Source organism: Vulpes vulpes, chromosome 12 (assembly GCF_048418805.1).
Source record: "Vulpes vulpes isolate BD-2025 chromosome 12, VulVul3, whole genome shotgun sequence".
In the NCBI taxonomy this organism is placed as follows: domain Eukaryota; kingdom Metazoa; phylum Chordata; class Mammalia; order Carnivora; family Canidae; genus Vulpes; species Vulpes vulpes.
The window spans coordinates 101,111,485-101,138,541 of NC_132791.1; the positions used below are offsets into that span (position 1 = coordinate 101,111,485).

The 27,057-nt window shown below is 49.9% G+C and overlaps 2 protein-coding genes and 1 long non-coding RNA gene across 7 annotated transcripts in view; 2 read left to right on the plus strand and 1 right to left on the minus strand.

The window, feature by feature from the left end:
- Positions 1–13,095, plus strand: part of SPIDR (scaffold protein involved in DNA repair) — a 418,420-nt gene extending 405,325 nt beyond the window's left edge. For 3 of the 5 annotated variants that reach the window (XM_072729264.1, XM_072729266.1, XM_072729265.1), the window contains 4 exons: positions 6,550–6,643; positions 7,650–7,764; positions 8,071–8,124; positions 12,611–13,095. In XM_072729264.1, the coding sequence (XP_072585365.1) occupies positions 6,550–6,643; positions 7,650–7,764; positions 8,071–8,124; positions 12,611–12,766 (419 nt within the window). In that variant the 3' untranslated portion in view covers positions 12,767–13,095. Of the gene's footprint in view, positions 1–6,549; positions 6,644–7,649; positions 7,765–8,070; positions 11,756–12,610 lie in introns of all 5 variants that reach the window. The other 2 variants (XR_011995736.1, XR_011995737.1) reach the window with 1 other exon arrangement.
- Positions 13,096–13,986: 891 nt separating this feature from the next.
- On the minus strand, positions 13,987–15,198 carry CEBPD (CCAAT enhancer binding protein delta). The gene has a single exon (XM_072729267.1). It carries the CDS (start codon positions 15,118–15,120, stop codon positions 14,278–14,280), a length of 843 nt encoding a protein of 280 aa, XP_072585368.1. The 5' UTR covers positions 15,121–15,198; the 3' UTR covers positions 13,987–14,277.
- A 1,245-nt stretch (positions 15,199–16,443) lies between these two features.
- Positions 16,444–25,897, plus strand: LOC140594664 (uncharacterized). The gene is made up of 2 exons (XR_011995739.1): positions 16,444–19,819; positions 20,093–25,897. It is a non-coding gene; the product is annotated as an uncharacterized lncRNA (long non-coding RNA).
- The last annotated feature ends 1,160 nt before the right edge of the window (positions 25,898–27,057 follow it).

Genomic DNA, 27,057 nt, shown 5'->3' on the forward strand with positions numbered 1-27,057 from the left:
CGCCTGCCTTTGGCCCAGGGCGCGATCCTGGAGACCCGGGATCGAGTCCCACGTTGGGCTCCCGGTGCATGGAGCCTGCTTCTCCCTCTGCCTGTGTCTCTGCTTCTCTCTCTCTATGTGACTATCATAAATAAATAAAAATTTAAAAAAAAAAAAAAAAAAAAAGAATAGTAAATAAAATATAATGATGGGTTTGTTTATCTCTCCTTGAAGTTCTGTCAGTTTGCTTCACACATTTTCACAGTCTGTGGTTAGGCACATAAATTAAGGATTGTCATATCTTCTTGGCAAATTGACCCCTTTATCGTTATTTAATGCTTTTCTGTATCTCTGATAATTTTCTGTAATCTGAAGACTGCTGTGTCTGAAAGTAATAGAACTATTTTAACTTTCTCTTATTAGTGCTATGAGGATATATTTTTTCTATAACTTTACTTTTAATCTTTGTGTTTTTATAGTTGAAATGGGTTTCTTGTAGACAACATAGAGTTAGCTCTTGTTTTTATGTCTAATAGTCTTTTTTGTTTTTAGACCATTCATATTTATAGTCAAAACTCACATATAATTAGATTAATATCTGTCGTATTTATAATTGTTTTCTGTTCATTGCTTTTTTCTTTTTTCATCTTCCACCTTCTTTCTGCCTTTTCTCATTTTAATTGAGCATTTTATGATTCTATTTTCTCCTCTCTCTCAGCATGTTAATATTCTTAACATTCTGTAGTGGTTGCCATAGATATTGCAATATACATTTACAGCCAATCAAGTTCACTTTCAGATAACACCGTCCTGCTTCCAGGGTGGTACAGGTATCTTGTAAGGATATTCTCAGTTCTTCCCTCCCATTCCTTAGAACATTGCTGACATTCACTTTATTTATCCATAAGGTAGAGTCACTGAGTACATTTTTGTTATTATTACTTAAATTATTAGATTTAGAACAACAAATGTAAAATATTTTCTTTCACCTTCATTTATTCCTTTTCTAATGTTATTCCTTCAGTTCATGTAGATCCAGTTTCTGACCTATATCATTTTCTCACGTCACCATTTCAGTGTAGAGTTCCCCTGGGTCCCGCTCTGAAGCTGCCCGTCAGGTGGGTATGTGAACACTGCTATCACAGTGCTGTCATGTCCTCTGATGGGAACCAGTTAACGAAGGATTAAGGGAAAACGAAACCCCGGCTGTAATATAGCAAAGATTGCCCCAGCCTCCCAGGCAGGAACACCCCAGCTAAGGCAGAGGCTGGGGCACTGACCAGACCCCACCGATGGACAGAGAGGCACAGAGGCTCCCTGCCCTGCTCGCCAGCCAGCTGTGGGCTCACCAGATCCAGCTCCATCACAGCCATGCAAGGCTAGCATCCTCCCAACTCTGGGAAGTAACAATAGTAGATATCCCCCTTCTCAGCAACTCAGCCTTGCCTTACTCTGCCTGGCCCTGTCCTGGAAAGTCCAGCGATGGCCTGTCCAAAGAGAGCCCCAAGCACGGCTTTCACCCTCTGTGAGAGGTCAGTGCTGGGAGTTGGACAGCTCTCTGCTGCAGCTAAATCAGCTGGACATCAGAGTCTCCAGCAGTGCTGTGGACATTGCAGAACATTGAGTGTTTTCCCTGCGCAGAGTTTGAACAAACTCAGAGTACAGCCCTGTGAGTCAGGTTGCTCAGAGTAACATCTGTCCATCTGCATGAGTGCTCCCAGGAAATGGAGCCTCTATGACGGGATGGTGCTCACTGCTTCCCTCGGGTTGCCAGGCCTTCTCAGCTCATATCCCCAACACCAGCATCCAGACCATGCAAGGACTTCTTCCCAGTTTATATTTTTAGGATGACAAAGTTTTGCAGCACTGATTTTTATCTCTTTGCATTGCTTGCCACTTCTTTACATACCTCTTGCTAGTGGGTGATGGGCTTGCTCATCGCTGTGGGCATGAACTCAGCAAGCGCACCTTTGTACTGTCTCCCTGGGGAGGCGTGGCCAACTCCTATCTTCAAACCAGGCTTTAGCCTGTAACTGGAAGGAAAAACACTGCTGAGCCCCAACTTCTTTCCGTCAGAAAAAAAAAGGTGGGAGAGGACAGTGTGGTGGAGATTTAAAAGTCACTAAAGAGTGTCTCTCATGAATAAATAAATAAAATCTTTAAAAAGGGTGGGGGGTGGGGCTCAATGGTTGAGCATCTGCCTTCCCCTCAGGGCATGATCCCGGAGTCCCAGGATGGAGTTCCCCATCGGGCTCCCTGCATGGAGCCTGCTTCTCCTTCTGCCTGTGTCTCTGCCTCTTTCTCTCTCTGTGTCTCTGTGTCTCTCATGAATAAATAAATAAATTATTTTAAAAAGTAAAATAAATTAAAAAATAAAAGTAACTGAAGAAAATACCAGAGCATGTAGCTGCTATGTGCTCTACTAGAAGGGAGACACTGCATTTTCAAGGAAGGAGCCTTTGAAAGAACCTTTTTAAAAAGATGTTTTAATAAATATGTCATATACCTTTCTCAAGCCTAATTATAAGAGATTTCTGTAAATAAGATAAGGAAAGTGTAAAAGCTTTTAAATAGCAGATTGCTCCATCCTGGGATCAAGTCCCACATCAGGCTCCCCACAGGGAGCCTGCCTCTCCCTCTGCCTGTGTCTCTGCCTCTCTGTGTCTCTCATGAATAAATAAAATCTTTTAAAAATAAATAGCAGATTGCAGTCAAATGATGGGTGTGGTATTAGAGTCCTTAAACTATAACAAAATTTTTTTCTTTATAATATTTATTTAGATGAATGTTCTAGATACTAACAGTTTAATAGTACACTTCCCAGCCATCCCTTGGAATTTATTTAGAGTTGCCAGAAGGCATTTCCAGTGGTGTGTAGACCCCAGATGAAATAAATTTCTTCAACTGTGTGTTGTTCTCTACTGGAAGGAAATTGCTTAATCCCATCTAAATGTAAATGCAGTTAACACCCAAAGATATCCGAGGATAAAAAAGAACTTCAGTTGGTAGCCCTCTTAGTTCCTGTAGCAGACACTGAGTACTGCTGCGCACACACACCCCTGGGATCCTTGGCCCTGCTTATGCCGCTGCCTGCTGTGAATTGGTCAACACTTCTTTCCGGCTGTGTTATAAGCCATTATTGACTTTACTTTTCATCCCTTTGACTCAGTCTTGATTAGATTTGCGAGGACAATGAAATTAGCTGGGACAGCCTTTTCAAAATCAAGATCTATTATTTTCATTTTTAAAAAGTCATTCAAGTAGGCATTGCATGAATGCATTGTAGTAAATCAAGCCTACTTAGTTGTAACAATTGTTTTATACTCTACAGATAAATTTTTCCTAATGCGTGTTCTAGTAGGGAATGAAAATTCTTTGCTCCAGGAGTGGGAGGGATGATTCTTCTGTTTTTCTGGAAACTTAGGTCACATCTTACTTCTTTTCAAATGTCTAATTTTACCACTTTTCAACAGGAATGGTCTGTGATTTGCCGGTATATCTAGGTGATATCTATAATGCTATATATTTCAAGAAAAGTAGATCATCTCAATCTCCTATTTAAAATTCCTCACCGGTTTCTCATGCTTTCCAAGTCCAAAATCCTCAGTAAGACCCTGGGTGACTTGGATCTCCCAACCTCGCGTGTCACCTGCCTGTCCTTCATGCCCATTTGGCCTCCAGCCCTGCCTCAGGGTACAGGGTCAGCCTATGCCCTCCACCCCACATGCAGCCCCACCTCATGTCTCTTCTTTTGGGAACCCTTCCCTGACCTCAAGCTAGCACAGAGGCCTCTCTTTTCTACCTCCCGGGGCCTTTTCCATTTCTCAATTTAGCATTTATTTCATGATAGTTTTTAATAGACTACTTTTAGAGCAGTTTTAAGTTTACAGCAAAGTTGAGGAAGAAGGAATAGAGATTCCCCACACCCATCTCCTGCTGTCAGCATCCCCCACCAGATGGTACGTTTGTGATAGTGGATGAGCCTGCATTGTCACATCACCACCACCCAAAGTCCAGAGCTTACATTAGAGTTTACTCTTGGCGTTGTACACTCTTTGGGTTTAGACAAACGTATGACAGGTATCCGTCATGATGGTGTCATACGGAATGGTTTCACCGACCCAGAAGTCCTCTGCTTCACCTACTCATCCCTCCCTCCCCCTTAACACCGGGCAACCACTCATCTTTTTACTGTCTATAGTTTTGTTTTTCTTCTGTATATATAGTTTTGCTTTTTCTAGAATGTTGTGTAGTTGGAATCATGCAGTGTATAGCTTTTTCAGACTGGCTTCTTTCACTAAGCAATGTGCATTAAGTTTCCTCCATATCTTTTCATGGTCTGAAAGCACATTTCTTTTTAGTGCTGAGTAATATTCCATTGTCTGGACAGACCATGTTTATTTATCCATTCACCTGTTGAAGGACATCTTGGTTGCTTCCAAATTGTGGCAATTGAGAATAAAGGTAGCATCTTTATACAGGTATTTGTATTTGTGGACGTAAGTTCTCCCCTCCTTTGGATAAATACTACCAACTGCAATTGCTGGATCATATGGTATGACGGTATTTAGTGTTATCAGAAACTGCCAAAAGGTCTTCCAGAGTAGCTATACCATTCTGCATTCCCACCAACCATGAGTGGGAGTTCCTGTTGTTCTACATCCTTACCAGAATTTGGTGTTGTCAGTGTTCTGGATTTTGGCCGTTCTAATGGGTGTGAAGTGTTGTCTCATTGTTGAATGTTTTGTTTTTTATTTATTGAAGTACAGTTGACTCGGTGTTACATGAGTTTCAGATGTACAATATAGTGATTTGACAACTTTATAATTATGCTACGCTCACTGCAAATGTAGCAACCATATGTCACCATACAACTCTGTTACAGCTCCATTGACTATATTCCCTATGTTGTAGCTTTCGTCCACATGACTTTCATTCCGTTCCTGGAAGCCTGTATTGCCTCACTCCTCCCACCTCTGGCAACTCCCGTTATGTTCTCTGTATTTATGGGTTTATGTCTGTTTTTTGTTTGTTTGTTTTGTTTCTCAGATTTCACGTATGAGTATTTGTCTTTCTCTGACTTATTTCACTTAGCATAATACCTTCTAGGTCCACCCATTTTGTTGCAAATGGCAAGATCTCATTCTTTTTTATGGCTGAACAATATTCACACACACACACACACACATATATGTATATATATATATATATATCACATCTTTTTTATCCATTCATCTATGGATGGACACTTGGGCCGCTTCCATAATTTAGCTGTTATAAATAATGTTGCTGTAAACATTGGCGTGCATGTAATTTTTCAAATCAGTATTTTTGTCTTCTTTGGGTAAATACCCAGTAGGGAAATTACTGGATTATATAGAATTTTTATTTTTAATTTACTGAGGAACCTCCATACTCTTCTAGAGTGGATGCCCCAGTTTGTATTCCCACCAACAGTGGACTAGGGTTCCTTTTTTCCACATCCTTGCCAACACTTGTTATTTCTCATCTTTTTATTTTAGCCATCCTAACAGATGAAGTGATATCTCACTGTGATTGTGATTTTGTATTTCCTTGATGATGAGTGATGTTGAGCATCTTTTCATGTGGTTTTTGGCCATGCAGATGTCTTTTTTGGAAAAATGTCTATTCATGTCCTCTACCCATTTTTAATTGCATCATTTGGATTTTTTTTTTTTTTTTGGTGTTCTCCTAGTTTTAATTTGCATTTCCCTGATGACATAATATTTGACATCTTTCATATGCTTATTTGTCATTTTTATATCATCTTTGGTGAGGTGTCTCTGAAGGTCTTGGACCTATTTTTAATTGGGTTGTTTGTGTTGTTGAGTTTTTTAAGAGTTCTGTGTATAGGACACCTGGGTGGCTCAGTTGGTTAAGTGTCTGCCTTCAGCTCAGGTCATGACCCCAAGAGTCCTGGGATCAAGCCCTGCCTCAGGCTCCCTGCTCAGTAGAGAGTCTGCTTCTCCCTTTCCCTCTGCGACTTCCCTTCTTTGTATATTTTGGATAGCAGTCTTTTATCAGATCTGGTCTTTGTGAATATTTTCTGTATTTCCAATACTCACAGTCTTGACAAAGCGATTCTGCTTCCAGGAATCTATCCTAAAGAAGGTATCTCAGCACACAAGAGGCTTATGTGGACCTGTATGTCCAGTGTGGAGTGAACCGTGACACGTCACCTAGACGAAATATCAATGAGACAGTCCTTACGGCAGCTCTGCAGCAGCCTGCAGAGACATTGCCCAGACGGCTGCATATAATGATCTTAGTGTGTGTGCATCTGGAAGAAAAGACTAGAAAGGATGAGGCGGGATAGAAATTCCCGGTTGGGTAGTAATGTGGGCAAGTTTTAAGACTTACTTTTTATTGTTGTAGTTTTGTTTGTGCAGTACATGGAAATTATAAAAAACTTGGGAACATTGAAATGAACTCATATGTGAGAAAGTCTGGGGAATCTCACGGTACCACCCAGGCGTTGAGGGGCAAGGAGAAGGTGAGAGGGGTCACGCTGCCTCTGGGGCTGCAGCTTGTGCTTTCACTCGGGCCCAGGCACTGTGGTTGGCGTGGACGAGAGCACTGCCTTCTCATGGCCCACATGCGACCTGTGCGGCAACGAGAGACTGGACCAGAGCCCGGGAGACAGGTAAGGGTGCAGGGGCTTGCCTGGGAGACCCCAGGGCGGCTGCAGCCAGTTGCAGGAGCCCCCCCCCCCCCGAGCCCCAAGGCTGCCTCCAGCCAGCTCCCTGCTCGGCCGGGGGCACCCCCCTGGGAAGCCGGGTAGCTGCGCTGCCGCCGAGAGGCCGTGGCACTATGTGCTCGCTCCTTTGCAGCAGGGGTTTTTGCGGACCCTTTCAGTTCTTCAGGTTCTTCCTATCCTAAAAGAGAAAAGAGCCCGGTTTTGAACTCAGCTCCTTTATTAGCAGTTGGGAGAAAAAAGAAAACCTCAGGGCAAACCTGGATAAGTGAGACAAAGCTGGTGAGGGCACCGCTTGTCCCCTGCAGAGCGCAGACTGTCCAGGCGCAGCGCACAGCTACAGGCACGACCTTCCTTCCCCGCCCAGCGTTGCTGGGGGTCCCCCTGTGCCCCAGGGCTTATGGGTGTTGCATAGTCTCCGAGAACTTTGTCACCTGACCCAGGAGGGGGTATGCTTGTCACTTTTCTGCTTCTTAATAACTAAAGGACAAGTGTTGTCTTGACTCCTCCTGGGTTGGCAGCCTTACACGTAAACGAGGCATCCCTGGAGCATTGAGGAGACAGGAAGCCTGTGTCACACATTCCCTGGCGGCGACAAGGCGCGTAGCTGCCGGCCATCAGAAGTAGGCTCCCCTGGGGGGCCGGTGGGAAGCCCTGAGCCGGCCTGCGGGCCACCCCGCTGCTGTCACGCCCTACACCCCACGTGGAGGGCTTCCCGCCCCACCGACCCTTCCACACGGCCCCCGGGCGTCCGTGGCCCGGGCAGCCAGTAGCCGGGAGCTGCCGCTGGTCCCTCAGAACAGGCTGGGCTATTTCAGGAACTTGGTTTCTGAGAGTAAGTCCCCGCTTTCTGTATGAGCAGCCCCCGTGAGAGAGAAGGACGTCTGTCTGCGGCCAGGCTCTTCTGTTTGTGCCCTTGCACGTCCCACCTTCTGTGTGTGCTTCCAATCCACAGAGGCGCCTTCTCCTGCGGGGACTGCTCCCGTGTGGTCACCTCTCCTGTCCTCAGAAGGCACCTGCAGGTGTTCCTGGACTGTCCGACTCGGCCCCAGTGCGCCGTGCGGGTCAAGGTAGGAGTGGGCGGGGGCCTGTGCGCATCCCCCTCCACCTGGGGGAGCTGCTGTGCCCGGAGCCTGAGCCGGAGCCGGGAGGGCGGCCCCTCTGCCCCTTCCCGGGGCGGGGCTGGGGTGGGAAGGCCACACACCCCCAACGCAGTCTTTCCACACCTGTGGCCTACGGTCACGTTTGACATGAGGCTTGGAGGTGGAAGCTGCTGAAGAGCTGAAGGTGGTTTAGGTTGAACAGCAGCCCCCAGGCGTGGGCGCAGCGCTGCCTGCGTCCTGGGAGCTTCAGCACCCGCCCCACTGTGATTGCAGCTGTCCCAGACCAGCATTGCTTCACTCCTGAGCTTGGCCGCCTGCGAAGATGGGGTAAGTCCAGCGAGTGCAGCCCAGGCGCGCGTCCCGGTGTTCCTCAGCCCCAGGTTGGTGGATCATCTCCAGGTGCAGCCGCCTGTCCCGTGAACTTTCACTTACAACAAAGGGCACGATGCAGTCGCGTGTGGGCTTAGTGTCTAGTGTACACGGCACGTGCACAAGTCTTCCTGCCGTCGTTCCCTGGCAGATACCTGTGTCTCCTCGTGAGAGCCTTTCCTTTTTGGAATTGAGGCGACTTCCTGAACAGCCTTGCAGCAGATGCGTGAATCTGCCCCCCTGGCTTTGATGGTCGGAAGGCCAGCAGCATCTCAAGGGCTACAGTCGTGATTCATGTTAATAGAACACAAATATCTGAGACACACATTCTGTGTTTTTTAATTGCTGGGTATTCCAGAGTCTGAGTAACTGGAAACTTGACCATTATTTCTCAGAACTGTTTTGCCTGCCCTGAGAGTTACTATGGTGTGAGGCTTAGTAAACTGGTGTGCTCCTCCAAGAAAACCACCACCTAAATATATATGACTTACGGTCTAGAGACAGTTTCTTCCTTGTGAAATATGCCCCTCGTAAACAAGGGAGCTCTGTCCTTGAGGTGCCACCTCTGTCTTCTCAGAACCATTTAAAAGCACCACAAGTGGCCTGTGGAATCGCCGAACCCCAGAGAAGAGCCCTGGGGCTGACCACTAGGGTGACGCCAGGGCATAGCCCCCGGGAGCCAGGACTAGGGTGCACATACCCAAGTAGCCGACGTGGGCCAGCCGGGGAGGCTGTGGTGAAGTTGCAGAGCCTTCTGATGGGTCCCCTGGCCGCATGGCAGTCAGAACGTGAGGCTGATGTCATGCATCCTCTGGAGGCGCCGGGGGCTCCCTGCTCCCTGTCTCCATGCCTGCCGGCCCTGCCCTTAGGAGGGTTGGCAGCAGGAGGAGGCGGAGCAGCCATTTGTACTCATTCCTCAAAACCATGGCTCTCAGAGTTGGGGTTAAATTGGAATGTGGATAAATCCGTGAAGATCACTGGTCTGACTATAGTTTCCAACCTTGATTTTCGGGTGGAGCTGCCTGTGGAGTTCTAAAAAGAGTTTCTGGCTCCCTCCCTGGGAGAAAGCCCAGCAGCCAGGGCATAGCTCCCTAGAGCCCTCAGTGACTCCCCGGCCCAGCACCAAACCTGTATGTGTGGGGCCGGTTCAGTGTAGGGGCTGGTGTTCAGATCAGGCCAGAGGAGGGGTAAGGAGCCAATATGCCCTGATGGTTCACAACTAAAATATAAGCAGATCACTATAATCACGGATGGAGAACTGTGCTCAGCTCTGTTGTCACATGTTACCCAGCGATGCTCAGTCCACATTGTCCCACCAGGAAGCAGGAGCGCAGCGCTCACAGTCACAGTCTTTGTCGGGCACAGCGTCATCCACAGGTGACCACCTAACAGTAGGGGAGGTGTGACGGAGGTCCCTATTCTTCCTGGAGCTCGTGTGTCTAATGCCTGATGAGACAGTGGTGCCTGTTGACGGTCCCTTGTCACCTCGTCTCTTAGCCTTCGAGGTGGGACAGGAAGAAGAAGGAAGGGCGTGATGCCGGGTAGGGCACGGCTCCTGGATTGGAGGGGGCTTTCAGCAGGTGCTAAGGATGGCAGATCCCGGTGATCGGGGAAGGTATTTCCATGGAAATGTTGGGGGATAGTATTGGGGAAAACTCCTGCTTAAGGGGAGCACTTAGCAAATGAACCAAGTCCACAACCTAAACAGAAGCCCTTGGGATGGGTGTCGCCGCCTGTAGTCCCCGCAGCAGAGGCACGTCCTCGGGTGGCCCCAGCTGGGCCCTCGCAGGCCCCCAGAAGAGCAGCCTGGTGCTTCCTCCGGGAAGCCTCCAGCCGTGCCCTGGCCTGGAGCGCCCGGCCTCCCTGCAGGGGCCCGGAGACCAAGAGGGGCCATGCAGAGATCCCCCCTCCTCGCTCGGTTGCCCTCTGCCCGAGGCTGACTTGTACCTGCCTCACAGAACATTCTTACCTCCAGTCCGCGCATCCGCTGAGCTTACCTACGAAGGGCTCACGAGGGTGTGTGTGCGGGTGTGTGTGTGTGAGTGCGGGCGGGTTTGCCCACGGGTGTGACCGGTGTGTGCTGTGCATGTCCGTGCTCGGGCTGAGGGGCACAGAGGGCACGTTGCGGGGTGCTCCCCCACCGGAGCTGACGCCCATTGAGTCAGGGTAGCTGCAGGCCTGGAGGTGCCGCGGCTCGTTCCCTGGGTTGTCACAGTGGGTGATCGAGGCCCCCACCGGGCCCGCAGGTTGCTGCTGGAATGTGGGTACGCGCAGCGTGAGCACGAGTGTTCCCCCCGCGATGCGGACTGTTTCCGGGCGGAGACAGCCCATTGGCCAAAAGCCGAGGACTCGCAGGAGGCTTCCCACGAGAGCGGTGGCTCTGGGCCCCAGAGGTGGAACAGACGTACGTCTCTGGGCAGGACGTCCAGGGGCTGAACCTCAGTGTGCTCACGCCGCAGATCGGAGAGCAGTGGGGTTTGCTGCTGTTGGAATGTCATTTCTCGACTGTCACGGACGGTGATAGGAAATTGGGAGTTTGTTTCCTTAGCTTTCGGGGAAGAAAAGGGATTGGCTATGACATGGTTATTATAAACTTTAGCCGCAAAACGTGACGTGGTAAAAAGAGATGACGTGTTGCTGACGTTTTCAAGTTCGAATTCTGTACTTTTACCCCGAGGGAGGGTGGGAGTGCCTGGGCCTTGTGCTCGGCCACACGCGGACGTGAGGCTGGCTGCGGTGGTAGGAGGCGGCAGGGACCCGCCGGCCACCTAGGCCCCCGGGCCTGGACGGCGACCCCGCTCTGCGTGGCCCGCGGGGGCTCCTCACCGGCGCCCGGCACTCCGCCAGCTGTTCAGGTCAGGCCCCTGATAAGCGAGCCGGGCGGAGGCAGGCCACGTGTCTCCTCACTTGTTGGGACGACAACTCCGACTCCCCGCGCCCCCCATTAAGCCGCTCTGCTGACCTTCCTTGACTTCAGCAAAGCAGCCTGGACTCTGCAGATCCTATTGGACTTAAAGGACAGGAAAGCAGAGTGATCACCGTGGTTGGGCGTCAGGGCTGGGCTCACATCCCACATTGATCTGAGCTGCTCCACAACAGGCGGGCCCAAAGCTCACTGCCCGCACCCTCACTCCGCACGCGGACCTGCGGTTCGGGAGGGGTCAGCCCGGACAGCTCGCCTCTGCCCCGCAGGACGTCCGCTGGCACCCCGAAGGCGGGCTGAGACTCCGTGACCTTCGGCCCCTCGCCGGCTCTCGTACTCCTGTTGCCTGGCCCTTCCCGGGCTCCGGCCAGACACCACACAGTATGGATTCCCTCAGGGCATGTGTGTGGGTCCCGGGACAGGCAGGCAAAGGCTGGGCACTGTCCTGACCAAGCTGGGGACGCTCGCAGTCTCCCCTCCACCACGCTCTTCATGACATGCATGAAGATGCAGTCACTGAGCCCAGCCCAGTATCCAAGGGGAGAGCAGTGAGGTGCCCATCCTTGATGGGAGGGCACCACGGAGCCGCAGACAAGTGCCAACTTTGGACATGTGGGAGCCTCCAGCCTCAGTCCCTCTTGTCAAGACGCAGTAATGCTGGAACAGGTGAGCTAAAACCAACTGAACAGAGAACGTGTCAGGTGTCTTGCACAGAGAAGTGAGGTACCCCCCGAGACTGCTCTGCAACTGGCAGCAGAGGGGTCTCTGAAAGAATGCAGTACCTTCTGGGCTTCTGTCTCTGGTAAAGCCACAGATGTGCTTTATCGCGACACAGTGGAGCCGCTCTTTATTTTCAGCCCCACCCCAGGAAGAAAATGTTGAGGTTGGAGACCACGGGGGGCCTGCGTACCTTCCTGGTGTGGTCATCTGGTACCCCCGCTGTCCAGTGCCCCGAGTTCTCATCTAGAGATGAAGCCTGCCCAGCGTAAGATACTCATCAAACAATGTGAAGAAAAAGCTCTTTATGACATAGAGACAATTTTTAGCTCAGTGTTACTGTAGAAGAAGTGGGATCCTATTAAAGAGGGAGGCTTGGGGCAAAGTACCAGGAAATCCTTTGACCAGAAGTGTTGCTAGATTGGGGAAGTGTCCCAAAGGAAGTGGGAGACAGCTGCAAGCATGACGCGTGCCCAGCCCCCAGTCTTCCTGCTAGAGAACAGGGCCTGTCCCTTTGTATGTCTGTACCCAGTTCCTCTCCTAGGACAGCCAGCTGGGACATGCTTGTCGATGCATCCACTAGCAAACATCAGAAAAAGGACTTCCTTCATTTGCCATAATAGAGCTTTTATCAAGCCCTTAGCATTTTTCTTTATCCATGTTATTCTTACCATTTGAAAAGTGGAAGGTCACAGACTGAGGAAAGGACCTTCTGCTCTGCTCTTTGGTGTTCTTTGTTGTTGGGAACAGAACGTCCAGGGCCAGCTCTATTTGCTTTAACCAGCGTGCCTTCTATCACTGCAGAGTTACGAAGTGAAGAGTGTCCTCGGGAAGGAGGTGGGGCCGTTGAATTGTTTTGTCCAGTCCATCACCACCCACCCGGCTAGCTGCGTTGGATTGGAGGAAATCGAGCTCCTGAGTACAGGAAGAGCCTCTTCGGGACACTGCCCGCGGCCATAGGATCTATGAACTTTGCCATACAGTCGCCCTGGTGGTGGAGGTGGTAGTGGCTTAGGTAGTTATTTGTTAACTGTGGGCAGAGCAAGTGTATTGTATGCTTTTGAAATGGAACTCAGTGATTTCTGGGGCATATGTTAGTAAACTATACATCAGAATACTTTTTTTCTAGTTATATTTTTGCCATTTTGCAAAATTAAGAACATGTTATTAAAACTGAAATAAACCTGAGGTCATCATTTTGGATTTCATCTCAGGCAGTAATATTAAAACAGCAAGAAAAAAAATCTGTTAACTTGTCATTTTTAAATGCTTAAATGTTATTACCATGATTCAACATGTTTTTCTTGTAGTTATTTAACACTGTCCCAAAGACGACCCTGCCAAGCTGAGACCGTACTGTTCTGCTGCACCATACGTGGCCAACAGAAGCATTCTGCGGTTCAGTGTTTTGGGGGAAAATGTTCTGGGGCACTATGTCGAGGTTAAAAGACGGTTACCCATAAAGTGGAGATAACGTACCTGCCGTGGTTATGGCTGTGCTGAAGAGGCACAGGTAGGTCAGGGGAGGCCTGGGCATCATGCTGGGTGCAGATTCAAGAGGGGCGACTGCGGATCATTCGCTTTGTTGGCAGAGGTTTAAGTGAACATAAAGCCATCGATACGTTAGACCACAGAGATTTTGTTTCCTCCCTTATCATAGCATCGTCCTGATTAGGCCACGGCTACTGACCTAACGCAGACCTGGCCGGTCAGAGCAGGAAAGAGTGCCTAGCGCCCGCTCTGCTGGGAGGAAGCAAGGCTGTTCCTCCTCGGGGCAGGGCGGGGGTCGCCGCGGCTCTCGGCCTTGGCTATTCTGTGTTCACAGCCGCTTTAAAAATGTGCTGGAAGCAGCACATGAGGAAAGTGAAAGCAAGGCCCCCGGAGAGCGGGGGGGGGGGGGGGGGGGGGGGGTGTCCAGTCGGCCCGCAGGTCCGCGCCGCCCCGCTGCCCCGAGCGGCCGCGCCGGGGCGCCCTGGGCTCCTGTTCCCGAGCCCCTCCAGCTCCCCGAGCCCCCCCAGCTCCAGCTGCAGCGCCCCGGGGCGGGGAAGGAGGCCGCCGCCGTCCAGGAGCGCGCTAGGTCGGCCGCAGCCGGGTCGCCGGGTGTCCTGGGGGCGCGCGGAGCTGGGGCCCCTCCCGGCCTAGGCGCTGGACGTGCCCCGGGCGAACACAGGAGTCGGGGCTGGGTGTAAATGCTGCTTTATTCGTACAAATACCGTAAAAATTAATATAAAAAAGTGAGCATGCTCCGTCGCTTCGTCTTATCTACAATACAGGGGCTTGTCCGGAGAGTCCTTCTGCTTACAGACACATGGACCTTAGCTGCGTCCGCAGGGAGGCGTCCACAAGCTCCCGGTGCAAAAATAACTTAAGGGCCAAGAGTCCGGAGCTTCCGCGGGGCGGCGGCGGCAGCGGCGGCGGCGGCCGCGGGGCCTGAGGTATCGGTCGTTGGGGAGCCCGCGCGGGCCGGCGGGTCACCGGCAGTCGGCGGCCGCGGCGGGCGGCAGGAAGGGCGGGCTGGGCAGCTGCTTGAAGAACTGCCGCAGGCCGGCCAGGTCCCGCGTGAGCTGCTCCACGCGCTGCTGCAGCTTCTCGTTCTCCGCCGACAGCTCCACCAGCTTCTGCTGCATCTCCTGGTTGCGCCGCTTGGCCTTGTCGCGGCTCTTGCGCACCGCGATGTTGTTGCGCTCGCGCCGCTGCCGGTACTCGGGGCTGCCGCGGTCCGGGCCCCGCTTGCCCGCAGTCTTGTCCCGCGCGGCGCCGGCGGGGCTGGGCCCGGGGCTGCCGCGGGGCGGCTCGGGCGACGTGGGCGGCGTGGGCTGCGCGGCCGCCAGGCTCACCACTGTCTGCGCGCACGCGGCCACCTGCGCGGGCAGCAGCGAGCCCGCCGCGTCGCCGTCCCCCGCGCCCCAGTCGGGCTCGCGCTTGAGCGGCCGCGGCGCGGCGGGGCCCGGGCCCGGGGCGCGCGCGGGGCCGCCGGGCAGCAGCTCCAGGCCGCCGGCGCCCGCCGCGCCCGCCGCGCCCCCCGCGCCCCCCGCGCCCGCCTTGTGGTTGCTGTTGAACAGGTCGGCGAAGAGCTCGTCGTGGCACAGCTCCAGGGTGGGCACCGCGGCCATGGAGTCGATGTAGGCGCTGAAGTCGATGGCGCTCTCGTCGTCGTACATGGCGGGGCCCGCGGCGCCCGGCTCCGCCGCGCCCCCCGCCTCGCTCCCGCGGCCCGGCTTCCCCGCGCGGCCCGCCTCGTAGAAGGCCGCGGGCTCCGCGGGCCAGGACACGCCGCGCGCCGGGCCGTCCAGGCTGAAGAGCGCGGCGCTCATGGCGGCGTCGGGCCGAGCTCCCCGGGCAAGCGCGCCTGTCGGCTCCCGCGCCGGCCCCGCCGCCTTTTCTACCCGGGCTGACGCGCTCGCCCCGCCCCGGCCCGGCCCGGCCCGGCCCCGGACCCGGCCCCGCGGGGGCGCCCCGGGGCCGCGGGAGGGGGTCTGCGGGCGGCCGCGGCCGGGAGCGACCCCCGCCCCCCGACCCCCGGCCCGGCCCGGCCCGGCCCCGGCCCCGGCCCCGCCCCGGCCCCGGCCCCGGCCCCGGCGCCGCTGCTGGGAAGGACCCTCCCCCTGCCCGCGCCCCGGCCCCCGCCCCGGCCCCGCCCCGCCCCGCGCCGCCTCCCGGTGGCTGCCGGCCCCGCCGCCCCGACCTCGGAACGCGGACCCCGCGGCGCGGCCGGAGCGCAGGCTGGCGGGGCGGGGCGGGGGGGACGCTGGCGGGGCCGAGGCTGCTGAGCGCGCTCCCGGCAACCCCGGCCCCCTCTGGCCCTCGCCGCCGCTGGAAGCCTCGGGGACCGCGGCCGGAGCTTCCGGGCACAGCGACCCCGCGGGACCCCATGCCACGCCCCTCCCCTCGCCGTGCCCCCCCCCCCCCCGGTGCCCCGCCACGCCCCTCTTCTGTGACCCCGCGGGACCTCCAGGCCCCTCACCCCGCCCCTCGTGCTCCCACCAGCGCTCCCCCCGTGCCCCCTGTGCCCCCCCGCGGGACCCCGTGCCGCCCACCCTTCCCCTCCTAATGTTCCCCTCAGTGCTCCCCCACACCCCTCTTCGTGTCCCCCCTCTCCTGCGAGACCCACGTGCTCCCTCCCGCCCCGCCCCTCCCCGTGCTCCCATGCCCCTCTGTGCTCCCACCTCTACCCTCCCCATGCTCCCCCCGCCCCGCCCCTCTCTGTGCTCCCCCCCGCCCCACCCCGCTCCGTGCTCCCCCCCGCCCCTCTCTGTGCTCCCGCCCAGCCCCTCCTCGAGCTCCCCTGCCCCGCCCCTCCCCATGCTCCCCCACCCCTCCCCGTGCTCCCCCCACCTCTACCCTCCTGATGCTCTCCCCGCCCCGCCCCTCTCCGTGCTCCCCCTGCCCCGCCCCTCCCCTCCTCGTGCTCCCCCCACCTCTACCCTCCTCGTGCTCTCCCCGCCCCGCCCCTCCCCGTGCTCCCCCCACCTCTACCCTCCTCGTGCTCCCCCTGCCCCGCCCCTCTCCGTGCTCCCCCCACCTCTACCCTCCTCGTGCTCGCCCCGCCCCTCCCCATGCTCCCACGCCCCTCCCCGGGCTCCCCCCACCTCTACCCTCCTCGTGCTCTCCCCGCCCCGCCCCTCCCCGTGCTCCCCCCTTCGTGCCCCCCCCACGTCTCCCTCGCCCCTGGGCGCTGCCACCTGCTGGCGGCGTGCTGGGTGACGGCCCTGGTGGGTGCGCGGCACCCCAGGAGCCTTCGGGATCCAAAGCTGTGGGTGTTCAGGCGCCGGGGCATCTCCGCACCGGAGGCCGCGTGGACACCGGACGCAGTGGCCTTGGTGGCGGAGTCTCGGGCAGCTGGGGCGAGCATGGCCAGCCCCCCCGCGGGACCCCGTGCCGCCCACCCCGTGGATGCCGTGTCCGTGTCCGCGTGGAAACACGGCCTCGCTCCTCGTGCATACCTGGCCCTGCCCTCGCCGCCGCCTTGGAGCCTCTCGCGCCCCCGCACGGCCCACAGGTCAGCCCGCAGGTGGCTTCTGGCACTGCCCCGGGGAGTGGCAGTGCCACGAGGACTGACGCGTGGGTCTGGCATGACTTGGCGGGCACGTGCGGTGTAGACGCGATGCCAGCTGAACCTGTGCGGGGTGAGCTCGGCGACCCGGGGCGCGCCCGGGGCCTACCACTCCCTCCGCTCCTCCTCCGTTAGGCCCCGCGGCTGCGCGGAGCGGCCTCCAGTTGGAGGTTCGGGCGCGAGGAGTCGCTCAGGGTCGCCCCGCACCGGGCCAGTGGCCCCGACGCCAGGCCGAGCCCGGCAGCTGGGAGGAGATGCTCCGCCAACGTTTGTCAGATGCGTCGGGCACTGATTAGTGATCACTTTTGGGTTCCAGTGTTTCCGTTTTCCGAGAGGGAGAGGTCGCAGACTAGCGAAGTATGGATTGGTCGTGACATCTTGAGGCAAATTACTTTTCTTATTTTAAAAGCTTTTATTTATTTGAAGGGGAAAGACAGGACGAGAGAGCACCAGCGGGGAGCCAAAGGGGAAGCAGGTCCCAGGACCCGGGGTGACAACCTGAGTAGAAGGCACACGGGTCACCGCTGGGCCCCTCAGGCACCCCAAGCAAATCACTTTTTTAAATAATAAAAGTTTAGCTTTTTTTTTTTTTTTTTTTGCAGTAGTTGTTCATGGTCCTTTCTTCAAGTGTCCACTTTCTGCCCTTTTCTGAGCTCGACTGTAAACTTTTTCAAGGTAAAGACTGAGTTGTTCTTCCTTATTTCTCATTGTCAGGGACCTGTTTCAAGTGAGGACCTGAGCCTTCTTGAGTCTTTGTATTCTGAGCAGAACTGCCCAGAGAAGGCATCACAGCAGAGAGCATTCCTTTAACACTGGAAGCTTTGGACTCCAGGGTTTAGGGGGACACTCCTTGTGTTGAGCACAGCTGAGATGTGCGGAGGAGGCCGCTCCCTGTGGACTTTCTAAGCACATCAGTCTTTTAGAAATTCAGGAGCCGGAAATGCTTAAAATTTTCGGTATGCTCTAGTATTTCTGAGCACGGTCGGGGTTAGAAAGTTGCTCGGATTCCCTCCTCTGCCTTCACAACCCCGTGACCATAACTCCGTTCTAATGAGGGATCAGCTGTGGATGCTTCTTCATATGGCACCAGATGTGGCCCAAGAACAGGTCTCTTCCCAATTAGCCTGAACCGCGCAAGTGGTTTGTGAGTAGTGCTAAAATGTGAAAATGTGAAAATGAAGTTTCTAGGGGAAAGAGACTTGCTGACTTTAGCGCCCTCTTGAGGTTATCATTCTCAACTATCACAGGATATACATTTCGATGACCTACCCTTCGGCTACTTTTAACTTCATGGTATATTTTTATGTGTTTTATGTTAGACAATAGTGAGGTTATAAACACAGAGTTTTTTGGGTAAACCTTATTCCAAATGTATTAATTTTGAAAAGGCAAGACCAGGGCCAAAATAGTAAAAACACAAGGTCCATGTGTGTTGGGGGCCCCAACTTTGGTGCTGTTAAATCCTACGTATTTTATTAAAAACCTACTGTGATAGGTAAACATTTCTGCATTCACCTCAGCCTCTGTGATTTAGGAGACCAAGCCTCCAGATTAAACAGACAGAGCTGAGAACAGGTATTTGATTATGTGGGTCACTTGTCCAACTTGCCATATATTTGCTCACATTCCCAATAGTAAAAACACAAAGGAGATGTGGTTTGTCTTCCCAGCCTGTCTTCTCAAGGGGACTTATTCCCCAGTTATCCTGTGGGAATTTGTCTGTCCTGTCTCCCTCCTCCCTGCCTCAGTCCAGCTCCTCGGCCACCCCTTCGTGGCACTTCTGGCACACTTGCTCACTTGCAGAGCCACACATCTCATAGTCCTACACATGCCTCACATGCCCTCCAAGAGGACTTTGTAGAGGAAGATGTTACATTACTCTGTTCCTCAGAATCTTCTGAAAAGTTCTTTGCCAAGACAATAGTGTTTCACGTCTCAAGCATGATCTCTCCACTGCCCACTTTTTTAAATCCATTTCCTACCACAAGCAACTGACATGTGACTCAATTCTGAATATCCTACAGACCTGCCTACTCCCCTGAGCATGATGCAGGTGGTTCTGATGACAGGGCTCCTCCTTGACTGCTTGCCTAGCCATCAACTCTCTTGCCCTATCAAAATGGTGCCTTTCTGTTGCTTCCTGTGCCCGTTAGCCAAAGTAATCATTTCCTCATCTGGTTTCTAAGAAAAATACATCCCACATATTGCCAATCATTAGATGTATATTTTTCCATATTTTGTTGAAAAATTGGGATTCATATGACAATCACCAGTGGCCAATATGTCAGTTAAGATGTTTGTCATTGCTTGTGTACGGGTGTCAGAGGCTGGGAGTGGATTTCTGGGGATGATAGTGGAGAGTGCTCTCTTAAGAAATTGTGTATCACAAACTCTCTAGGAGAACAGAGAGCGGTGTTGTGTAGAAAAGCCCATCAAAGACTGAGTTGAAAAGTGATTCGTGGACACCTGGGTGGCTCAGCGGGTTAAGCATCTGCCTTCTACTCAAGTCATGATCCCAGGGTGCTGGGGCTCCCACATGGGGCTCCCAGCTCAGTATGGAGTCTGCTTCTCCCTTTCCCTCTGACACTCCTCCCCACTTGTGCTGTCTCTCTCACAGACTCTTCCTCTCAAATAAATCTTTAAAAAAAAAAAAAAAAGAAGCTGCCCCTGCAATAAGAGAGTGTTGTGGCATCTTGAATTTCCTGCTTAGAGTCTCCCATTCCCCACATTGCTGGCAGTCATGAAGACAGCAGTATGAATCTGTGGTGCAGGTTGGAAGTGCCAGAGGGAGGACTAGCAGACTCTATTCACACTGACATGAGGATGTGTCTTGGGATCTTTCCAATGACCCCCTGAGGGACTGGAGCAAGGAGTGGCGTTTGGGCATTTGCCTAAAGCACGCAAGAGCAAAACTACTGGCATGGCAACCTACAGCAAGCAATGGAAAGACCAAAAAGGAGGTAAAAGGGTGGGGGAGGGCCAGTTAAAAGCTCCTACATGTGTCAGGAAATCAAGAAGTCCATATGCATGCCCAGGATGGGTTACATGCTCAGAAAGAGCCATACAATACCCCAGTCTTTCACTTCTGACTGTAATTCATGCTCCAGTCATTCAGGAAGTGAAAGCTAAAGCAGAATTAATAAAAGCCTAGCTAAGCATCCAGCCTGCAAACAACCAAAAACTGAAAGTGTATTTTAGGGGGAGGATAATGTATTTTTTTTCTTTTGCTTCAGGAATTTAAGGTGACTCTGTTAAAACAAAGGCTGTATTTGTGAATCAGTCAATATGGTACATCACATCAAGAAGAGAAAGGATAAAAACCATATGATCATTTCAATAGATCCAGAAAAAGCGTCTGACAAAGTACAACATCCATTCATGGTAAAAACCCTCAACAAAGTAAGGTTAGAGGAAACGTACCCCAACATAAGAAAGGTGTAACAAAACCTGCAGTGAACATCGTACTCCAATGGGGAGAACCTGAAAGCTTTTACCCTAAGGTCAGGAATTAGACAAGGAAGTCCACTCTCACTATTTTTTGTTTTATTTAAATTCAAGTTAGTTAACATATAGTGTATTATTAGTTTCAGGGGTAGAATTCAGTGATTCATCGGTTGCATACAACACCCAGGGCTCATTCCATCAAGGGCCCTCCTTAAGGCCCATCACCCATTCCCAAAACCCACCTCCCCTCCAGCCACTCTATTCCGTGTAGAATAGTCACTTAAGCTTTGCCTCCCTCTCTGTTTTCATCTCATTTCATCCCCTATGTTCATCAGTTTTATTTCTTAAATTACACATATGAGTGAAATTATATAGTATTTGCCTTTCTCTGATTGACTTACTTCGCTTAGCATAATACCCTCTAGTTCCATCTGTGTCGTTGTAAATGGCAAGATTTCATTCTTTTAATGAATGAGTACTATTCCATTTTATATACTACATCTTTTTCCATTCATCAGTTGATGGACATCTGGGCTCTTTCTATATTTTGGCTGTTGTGGACAGTGCTGCTATAAACATTGGGGTGCACATACTCCCTGAAATCACTGTTTGTGTCCTTTGGGGTAAATCCCCAGTAGTGCAATTGCTAGGTCATATGGTAGCTCTATTTTTAACTTTTTGAGGAACCTTCATACTGTTTTCACTCTTACCACTTTTATTCAACATAATACTGTAAGTCGTAGCCTCAGTAGTACAACAAAAAGAAAGAAAAGGCATCGAAATTATTAATGAAGAACTCATACTTTCATTGTTTGCAGGTAACATGATACTCCATATAGAAAACCTGAAAGATGCCACCAAAAACTGTTAGAACTGAGAAACTAATTCAGTAAACTTGCAAAATACAAAATCAATGTACAGAAGTCTGTTGAATTTCTATACTAATAATGAAATAGCAGAAAGAGAAGATAAAAACAATCTCAATTGCCATTGCACTGAAAAAAGTAAGATACCTAGGAATAAACCTAACCAAAGAAATGAAAGACCTGTACTCTGAAAACTATAAAACATTAATGAAAGAAACTGAAGATGACACAAAGAAATGGAAAGCCATTCTATGCTCATGGATTGGAAAAACAAACATTGTTAAAATATCTATACTCCCCAAAGCAATCTACAGATTTAATGCAATCCCTATCAAAATACCAACAGCATTTTTCACAGAAGTGTAACAAACAGCTCTAAAATCTGTATGTTCCATACAGATCCCACAAAAGATCCCTAATATCCAATGTAATCTTGAAAGAGTAAAACAAAACTGGATGTATCACAAGCTTGAAGTATAAATTCAAGTTATACTGCAAGCTTGTAGTAATCAAAATACTGGCAGAAAAAGAGATACCTCGATCAGTGGAACTGAACAGAGAACCCAGAAATGCACCCTCAATTCTATGGTCAACTCATCTTCAACAAAGCAGGAAAGAATATCCAATGCGAAAAAGTCTCTTCAAAACATGGTGCTGGAAAAACTGGGTGGCTACGTGCAAAAGAATGAAACTGGACCACTTTCTTACAACTTACCCCCAAATAAATTCAAAATGGATTACAGACTTTAATGTGAGATGTGAAAACATAAAAAATCCTAGAAGAGAACATGGGCAATAATTTCTCTGACATTAGCCATAGCAACGTTTTTCTAGATATGTCTCCTGAGGCAAGAGAAATTAACGAAAGAATAAACTATTGGGACTACACCAAATAAAAAGCTTCTGTGCAGCGAAGAAAACAACAAAACTAAAAGACAACCTACTGAATGAAAGAAGGTATTTCCAAATGACATATCTAATAAAGGGTTAGTATCTAAAATATATAAAGAACTGATATAGCACCCAAAGACCAAAGTCCAATTTAAAAATGGGCAGAAGATCTGAACAGACATTTCTCTAAAGACGACATGCAAATGCCCAAGAGACGATGCTCAACATCACAAATCATCAGGGAAATGCAAATCAAAATTTTAGTGAGATATCACCTCACGCCTGTCAGAATGGCTAAAATTAAAAACACATGAAACAGGTGTTGGTGAGGATGTGGAGAAAAAGCTCTCATGTACTATTGGTAGTCATGCAAACTGGTGCAGCCACTGTGGGAAATAGTGTTGAGGTTCCTCAAAAAGTTGAAAATAGAGCTACTCTATGACCCAGCAATTGCAATACTGGAATTTACCCCAAAGAACACAAAAACACAAATTCAAATGGATACATACTCCCTTATGTTTATAGCAACATTATTTACAATAGCCAAGCTATGGAAGTAGCCCGAGTGTCCATCAATAGATGAATGGATTAAAAAAAAAAAAAAGATGTGGTGAATATATACAATGGAATTTTATTCAGCCATAAGAAGGAATGAAATCATGGGCAGCCCAGGTGGCTCAGCGGTTTAGCGCCGCCTTCAGCCCAGGGTGTGATCCTGGAGACCCGGGATCGAGTCCCACGTCGGGCTCCCTGCGTGGAGCCTGCTTCTCCCTCTGCCTGTGTCTCTGCCTCTCTTTCTCTGTGTCTCTCATGAATAAATAAATTAAATATATTTTTTAATTATCTTAAGGAAAAAAAGGAATGAAATCTTAGTAAGGGCATGGAAGGAGCTAGAGAGTATAATGCCAAGTGAACTAAGTCAGAGAAAGACAAATACCATATGATCTCACTCAAATGTGGAATTTAAGAAAGAAAACAAATAAGCAAAGAAAAAAGAAGACAAACCAAGAAACAGACTCTTAACTATAGAAAACAAACTGATGGTCACCAGAGGGGAGGTGTTGGGGGGGGGGAATGGGTTAAACAGGTGGTAGAGATAAGGGGTACACTTATCATGATGAGCACCGGGTGATGCATGGAATTGTTGAATCACTATATTGTACACCTGAAACTAATGTAACACTGTATGTTAACTATAGTGGAATTAAAAACTTAATTTTAAAAAGGGCTACTGAGGGGCACCTGGGTGACTCCATCAGTTAAGCACACAACTCTTGATTTTGGCTTTGGTTGTGATTACAGGGTGATGAGACGGAGCCATGTGCTGGGCTCCATGCTTAGTGGGCAGTCAGCTTGGGATTCTCTCCCTCTCCCCTGCCATGTGTGCTCTCTCTCTCTCTCAAATAAAAATCAATTAGTTAATTAAAATTAAAAAGGGCTACTGAAGGGCATCAGTTAGCGGGTGCCCTGAGCGGGTGGCTCAGTTAGCAGAACATGCAACTCTTGATCTAGGAGTCATGAGTTCAAGTCCCATATTGAGCGTAGAGACTACGTAAATTTTTTAAAGAAGTGGCTACTGAATGGAAGAATATGCAAATAATATATCCAATCAATAAGGGGTTAATATCCAAGATATATAAAGAACTCACACAAATCAACACTGAAGAAACAAGATTGGCAGAAGAGCTGAGCAGAAACTTCAAAGAAAACATACAGATGGTTGACATACACATAGACGATGTTCAACAGGACTCATCGTCAGGGAACTGTAAATCAAAAGCAGTGAGATATCACTTCACATCCAGGAGAATGGCTAGAATCAAAAAGACAAGAAATGAAAGTGTTGGCAAGGATATGGAGAAAAGGGAGGCCTTGTGTACTGATGGTGGGAGTGAAAACTTGGAGCAGCTACTATGGTAAACAGTATGGAGGTTCCTCTACAAGTTAAAAGCAGAACTGCAATATGATCTAGCAATGCCACTTTTGGGTATTTATCCAAAAAAAACCCAAAAACAATAATTTGGAAACATTCATGCACCTCTTTGTTTACTGCAGCATTATTTACAATAACCAAGATATGGAAGCAGTTTAAGTGCCCATCAACAGATGAATGGATAGATGAATGGATAAAGAAAATGTAGTGTGTGTGTGTGTGTGTGTGTGTGTGTGTGTGTGTGTGTGTGTGTGCTGGAATATTATTTAGCCACAAAGGAGAATGATATCTTGTCATTTGTGAATACATGGTTGGATCTTGAGGATGTTATGCTAAGTGAAAGAAGTTAGAGAAAGGCAAATACCATGTGATTTCACTTATGTGGGGAATCTTAAACACAAAACAAATGTACAAACAAAACAAAACAGAAACAGACTCATAAATGCAAAGGACAAACTGATGGTTGCTAAAAGGGGAAGTGGGAGGAATAGGTGAAAGGGATTAACAGGTACAAAATTCCAGCTATGGGGATGTAAAGCATAGGGAGTATAGTCAGTAATACAGTAATAACTTTGTTCATGACAGATTTATGCTGCTCATTTCATAATGTATATAAATATGAAGTACAAATATAAATCACTATTGTACATCTGAAAGTAATATAATATTGTATATCAACTATATTTCAATCATACAATAATAAGTAAGCTGCATTAAATATGCTCAAAGAGCTAAGGAAAACCATGGACGAAGAAGTAAAGTACACCAGGAGAATGATGTGCACCAAACAGCATCAAGAGATTCAGGATAGTATCAAAAGGAACCAAATTTTTTTTAAAGATTTTATTTATTTATTCATAGACACAGAGAGAGAGAGAGAGAGAGAGAGAGGCAGAGACACAGACAGAGGGAGAGGGAGATGCAGGGAGCCTGACGCGGAACTCGATCCCGGGCCTCCAGGATCACACGCCAAACCGCTGCGCCACCGGGGCTGCCCAAAAGGAACCAAATTTTAAAGCTGAAATTAACTGAAGAGTTTCACTAGAGGGTTATAAGAATAGACGTGAACAAGCAGAAGAAAAAACTCAGCAAACCTGAATACAGGAGAATTGAATGATCTAACTGGGAAGCATAAAAGTAAATTAAAGAAGAAAAGTGAACAGAGGCTAAGGGTTATTGGTCAAGAAGATCAGCACATGCCCAATGTGAGTCCTAGAAGGAAAGTGAGAGAAAGGGGCAGAGAGATTATGTGAAGAAATAAAGATCAGCAATTTCCCAAATGTTCTGAAAGACATGAACATACACAACAAAGAAACCAAACATATTCCAAATAGAATAAACTCAAGAAAGATCCACATCAAGGAAGATTGTAATCACATTGTGGAAAACCAAACACAAAGAGAATCTTGAAAACAGCAAGAGTAGAGTGACTCATCACAAGAGATTCTCAACAAGATTCATAGTCCATTTTACCTCATAAATGGGGAAGCCAGAAGCAGCATGATAAAAGAAATATATGCCAATAAAGAATATATCCAGCACAGATGAAGGAGAAATTAAGACAGTCCCAAATACACAAAAACTAAGGGAATATTTTACTAGCATATCTGCCCTTAAATAATTCTTAAAGGGAGTTCTTCAGGCTGGAATGGAGACACTACACAGAAACTCAAAGGCATACAAAGAAATGAAGGACGGTGAAGATAGCTACCATTTATATAGGTAAATGTAAAAGCCAGGGTTATTTTATTTTGGTTTGTAAACTTTGGTTTTACTATTTGGTATGAAAGACAGAATGCATAGGAGTGACATCAACAACATGGCACTGTGACATTCCTTTTTTTAATCTCCCTTTTTAATCAATGGATTAGACTTTCACGTATAAACAAAAAAACCAAACATTATATGGTCTCGTTCATTTGGGGAATATAAAACACAGTGAAAGGGAATAAAGGGGAAAGGAGAGAAAATGAGTGGGAAATATCAGCGAGGGGAGACAGACCATGAGAGACTCCTAACTCTGGGAAACGAACAAGGGGTAGTGGAAGGGGAGGTGGGCGGGGGGATGCGGTGACTGCGTGAGCACTGGGTGATATGCTATATGTTGGCAAATAGAACTCCAATAAAAAAATTATTTTAAAGATAAATAAAATAAGTAAATAAATCTTTTTTAAAAAGTGAAAAAAAGCACCTTAGGAAGTCTTTGGGAACTTAGCAAAGGGACCCAGGAAGCACCTCATTTACCAATGCAGCCGGTAAGGAGCAGACAAACCTCCATACGGGCTACAGAACCAGCTAAGCCAGGGAGACAGCATGGACCCTGCCCATCGCTGTCAGGCAAGAAATGGGTGACTACTGACCTAAGTAGGCACCCCCATGTGAGACAGAAACGGTAGAAGACCAGCTTCCCAAAGGGAGACTCCGGCACATTATTGGAGGGGGAGAAAAGTTGGTTGCGGTGGAAGTACTTGGAGGAACTTTCCCGACGCTGTCCCTCTCCTAAGGAAATGCTGAATATAGCTGATTCGTGTGGTGGAGGTGACCCCTTCCATGGGAGGAGTGGACGTCAGTAAGTGAACGCCTGGTTACCTCGCGCAGGCAGGACACCAGTGCAGAAACCCATTTGTCTTCAGCATCACCCGGAGTACTAAGGTGGAGGCTGTATCGCTGAAGGGAGGGAAGATATTGGGGAAAAGGAAGATTAATTTCAAAGCCATTAAAGGGACTGCTTAAAAGAAAGTCCCATGAACCTCTGTGAGTACTGCCCCTGGAGATGTGCCTGCAGGATACAGGGCACGCACAGCATGCCCAGTGCCAAACCCACACCTCTCCCCACTCTCCCGCTGGCTCCTTGAACACACTCCCCAGTAAGACTTGAGAGCAAGCTCGGATGGACGGGAGCACACACAGAAAGCCACCCTCAATGGCAAGGAAGAAAGTATGCACTTCAGCTATAATGCCACCTTCTAGAAAAAAGGAGGGTTCTTCAATATCCAGCTTGATGAATGGTGAGAACCAGGGACAGAATAACAACTTGAAAAATTGTCCATGACAAGGACGCAGG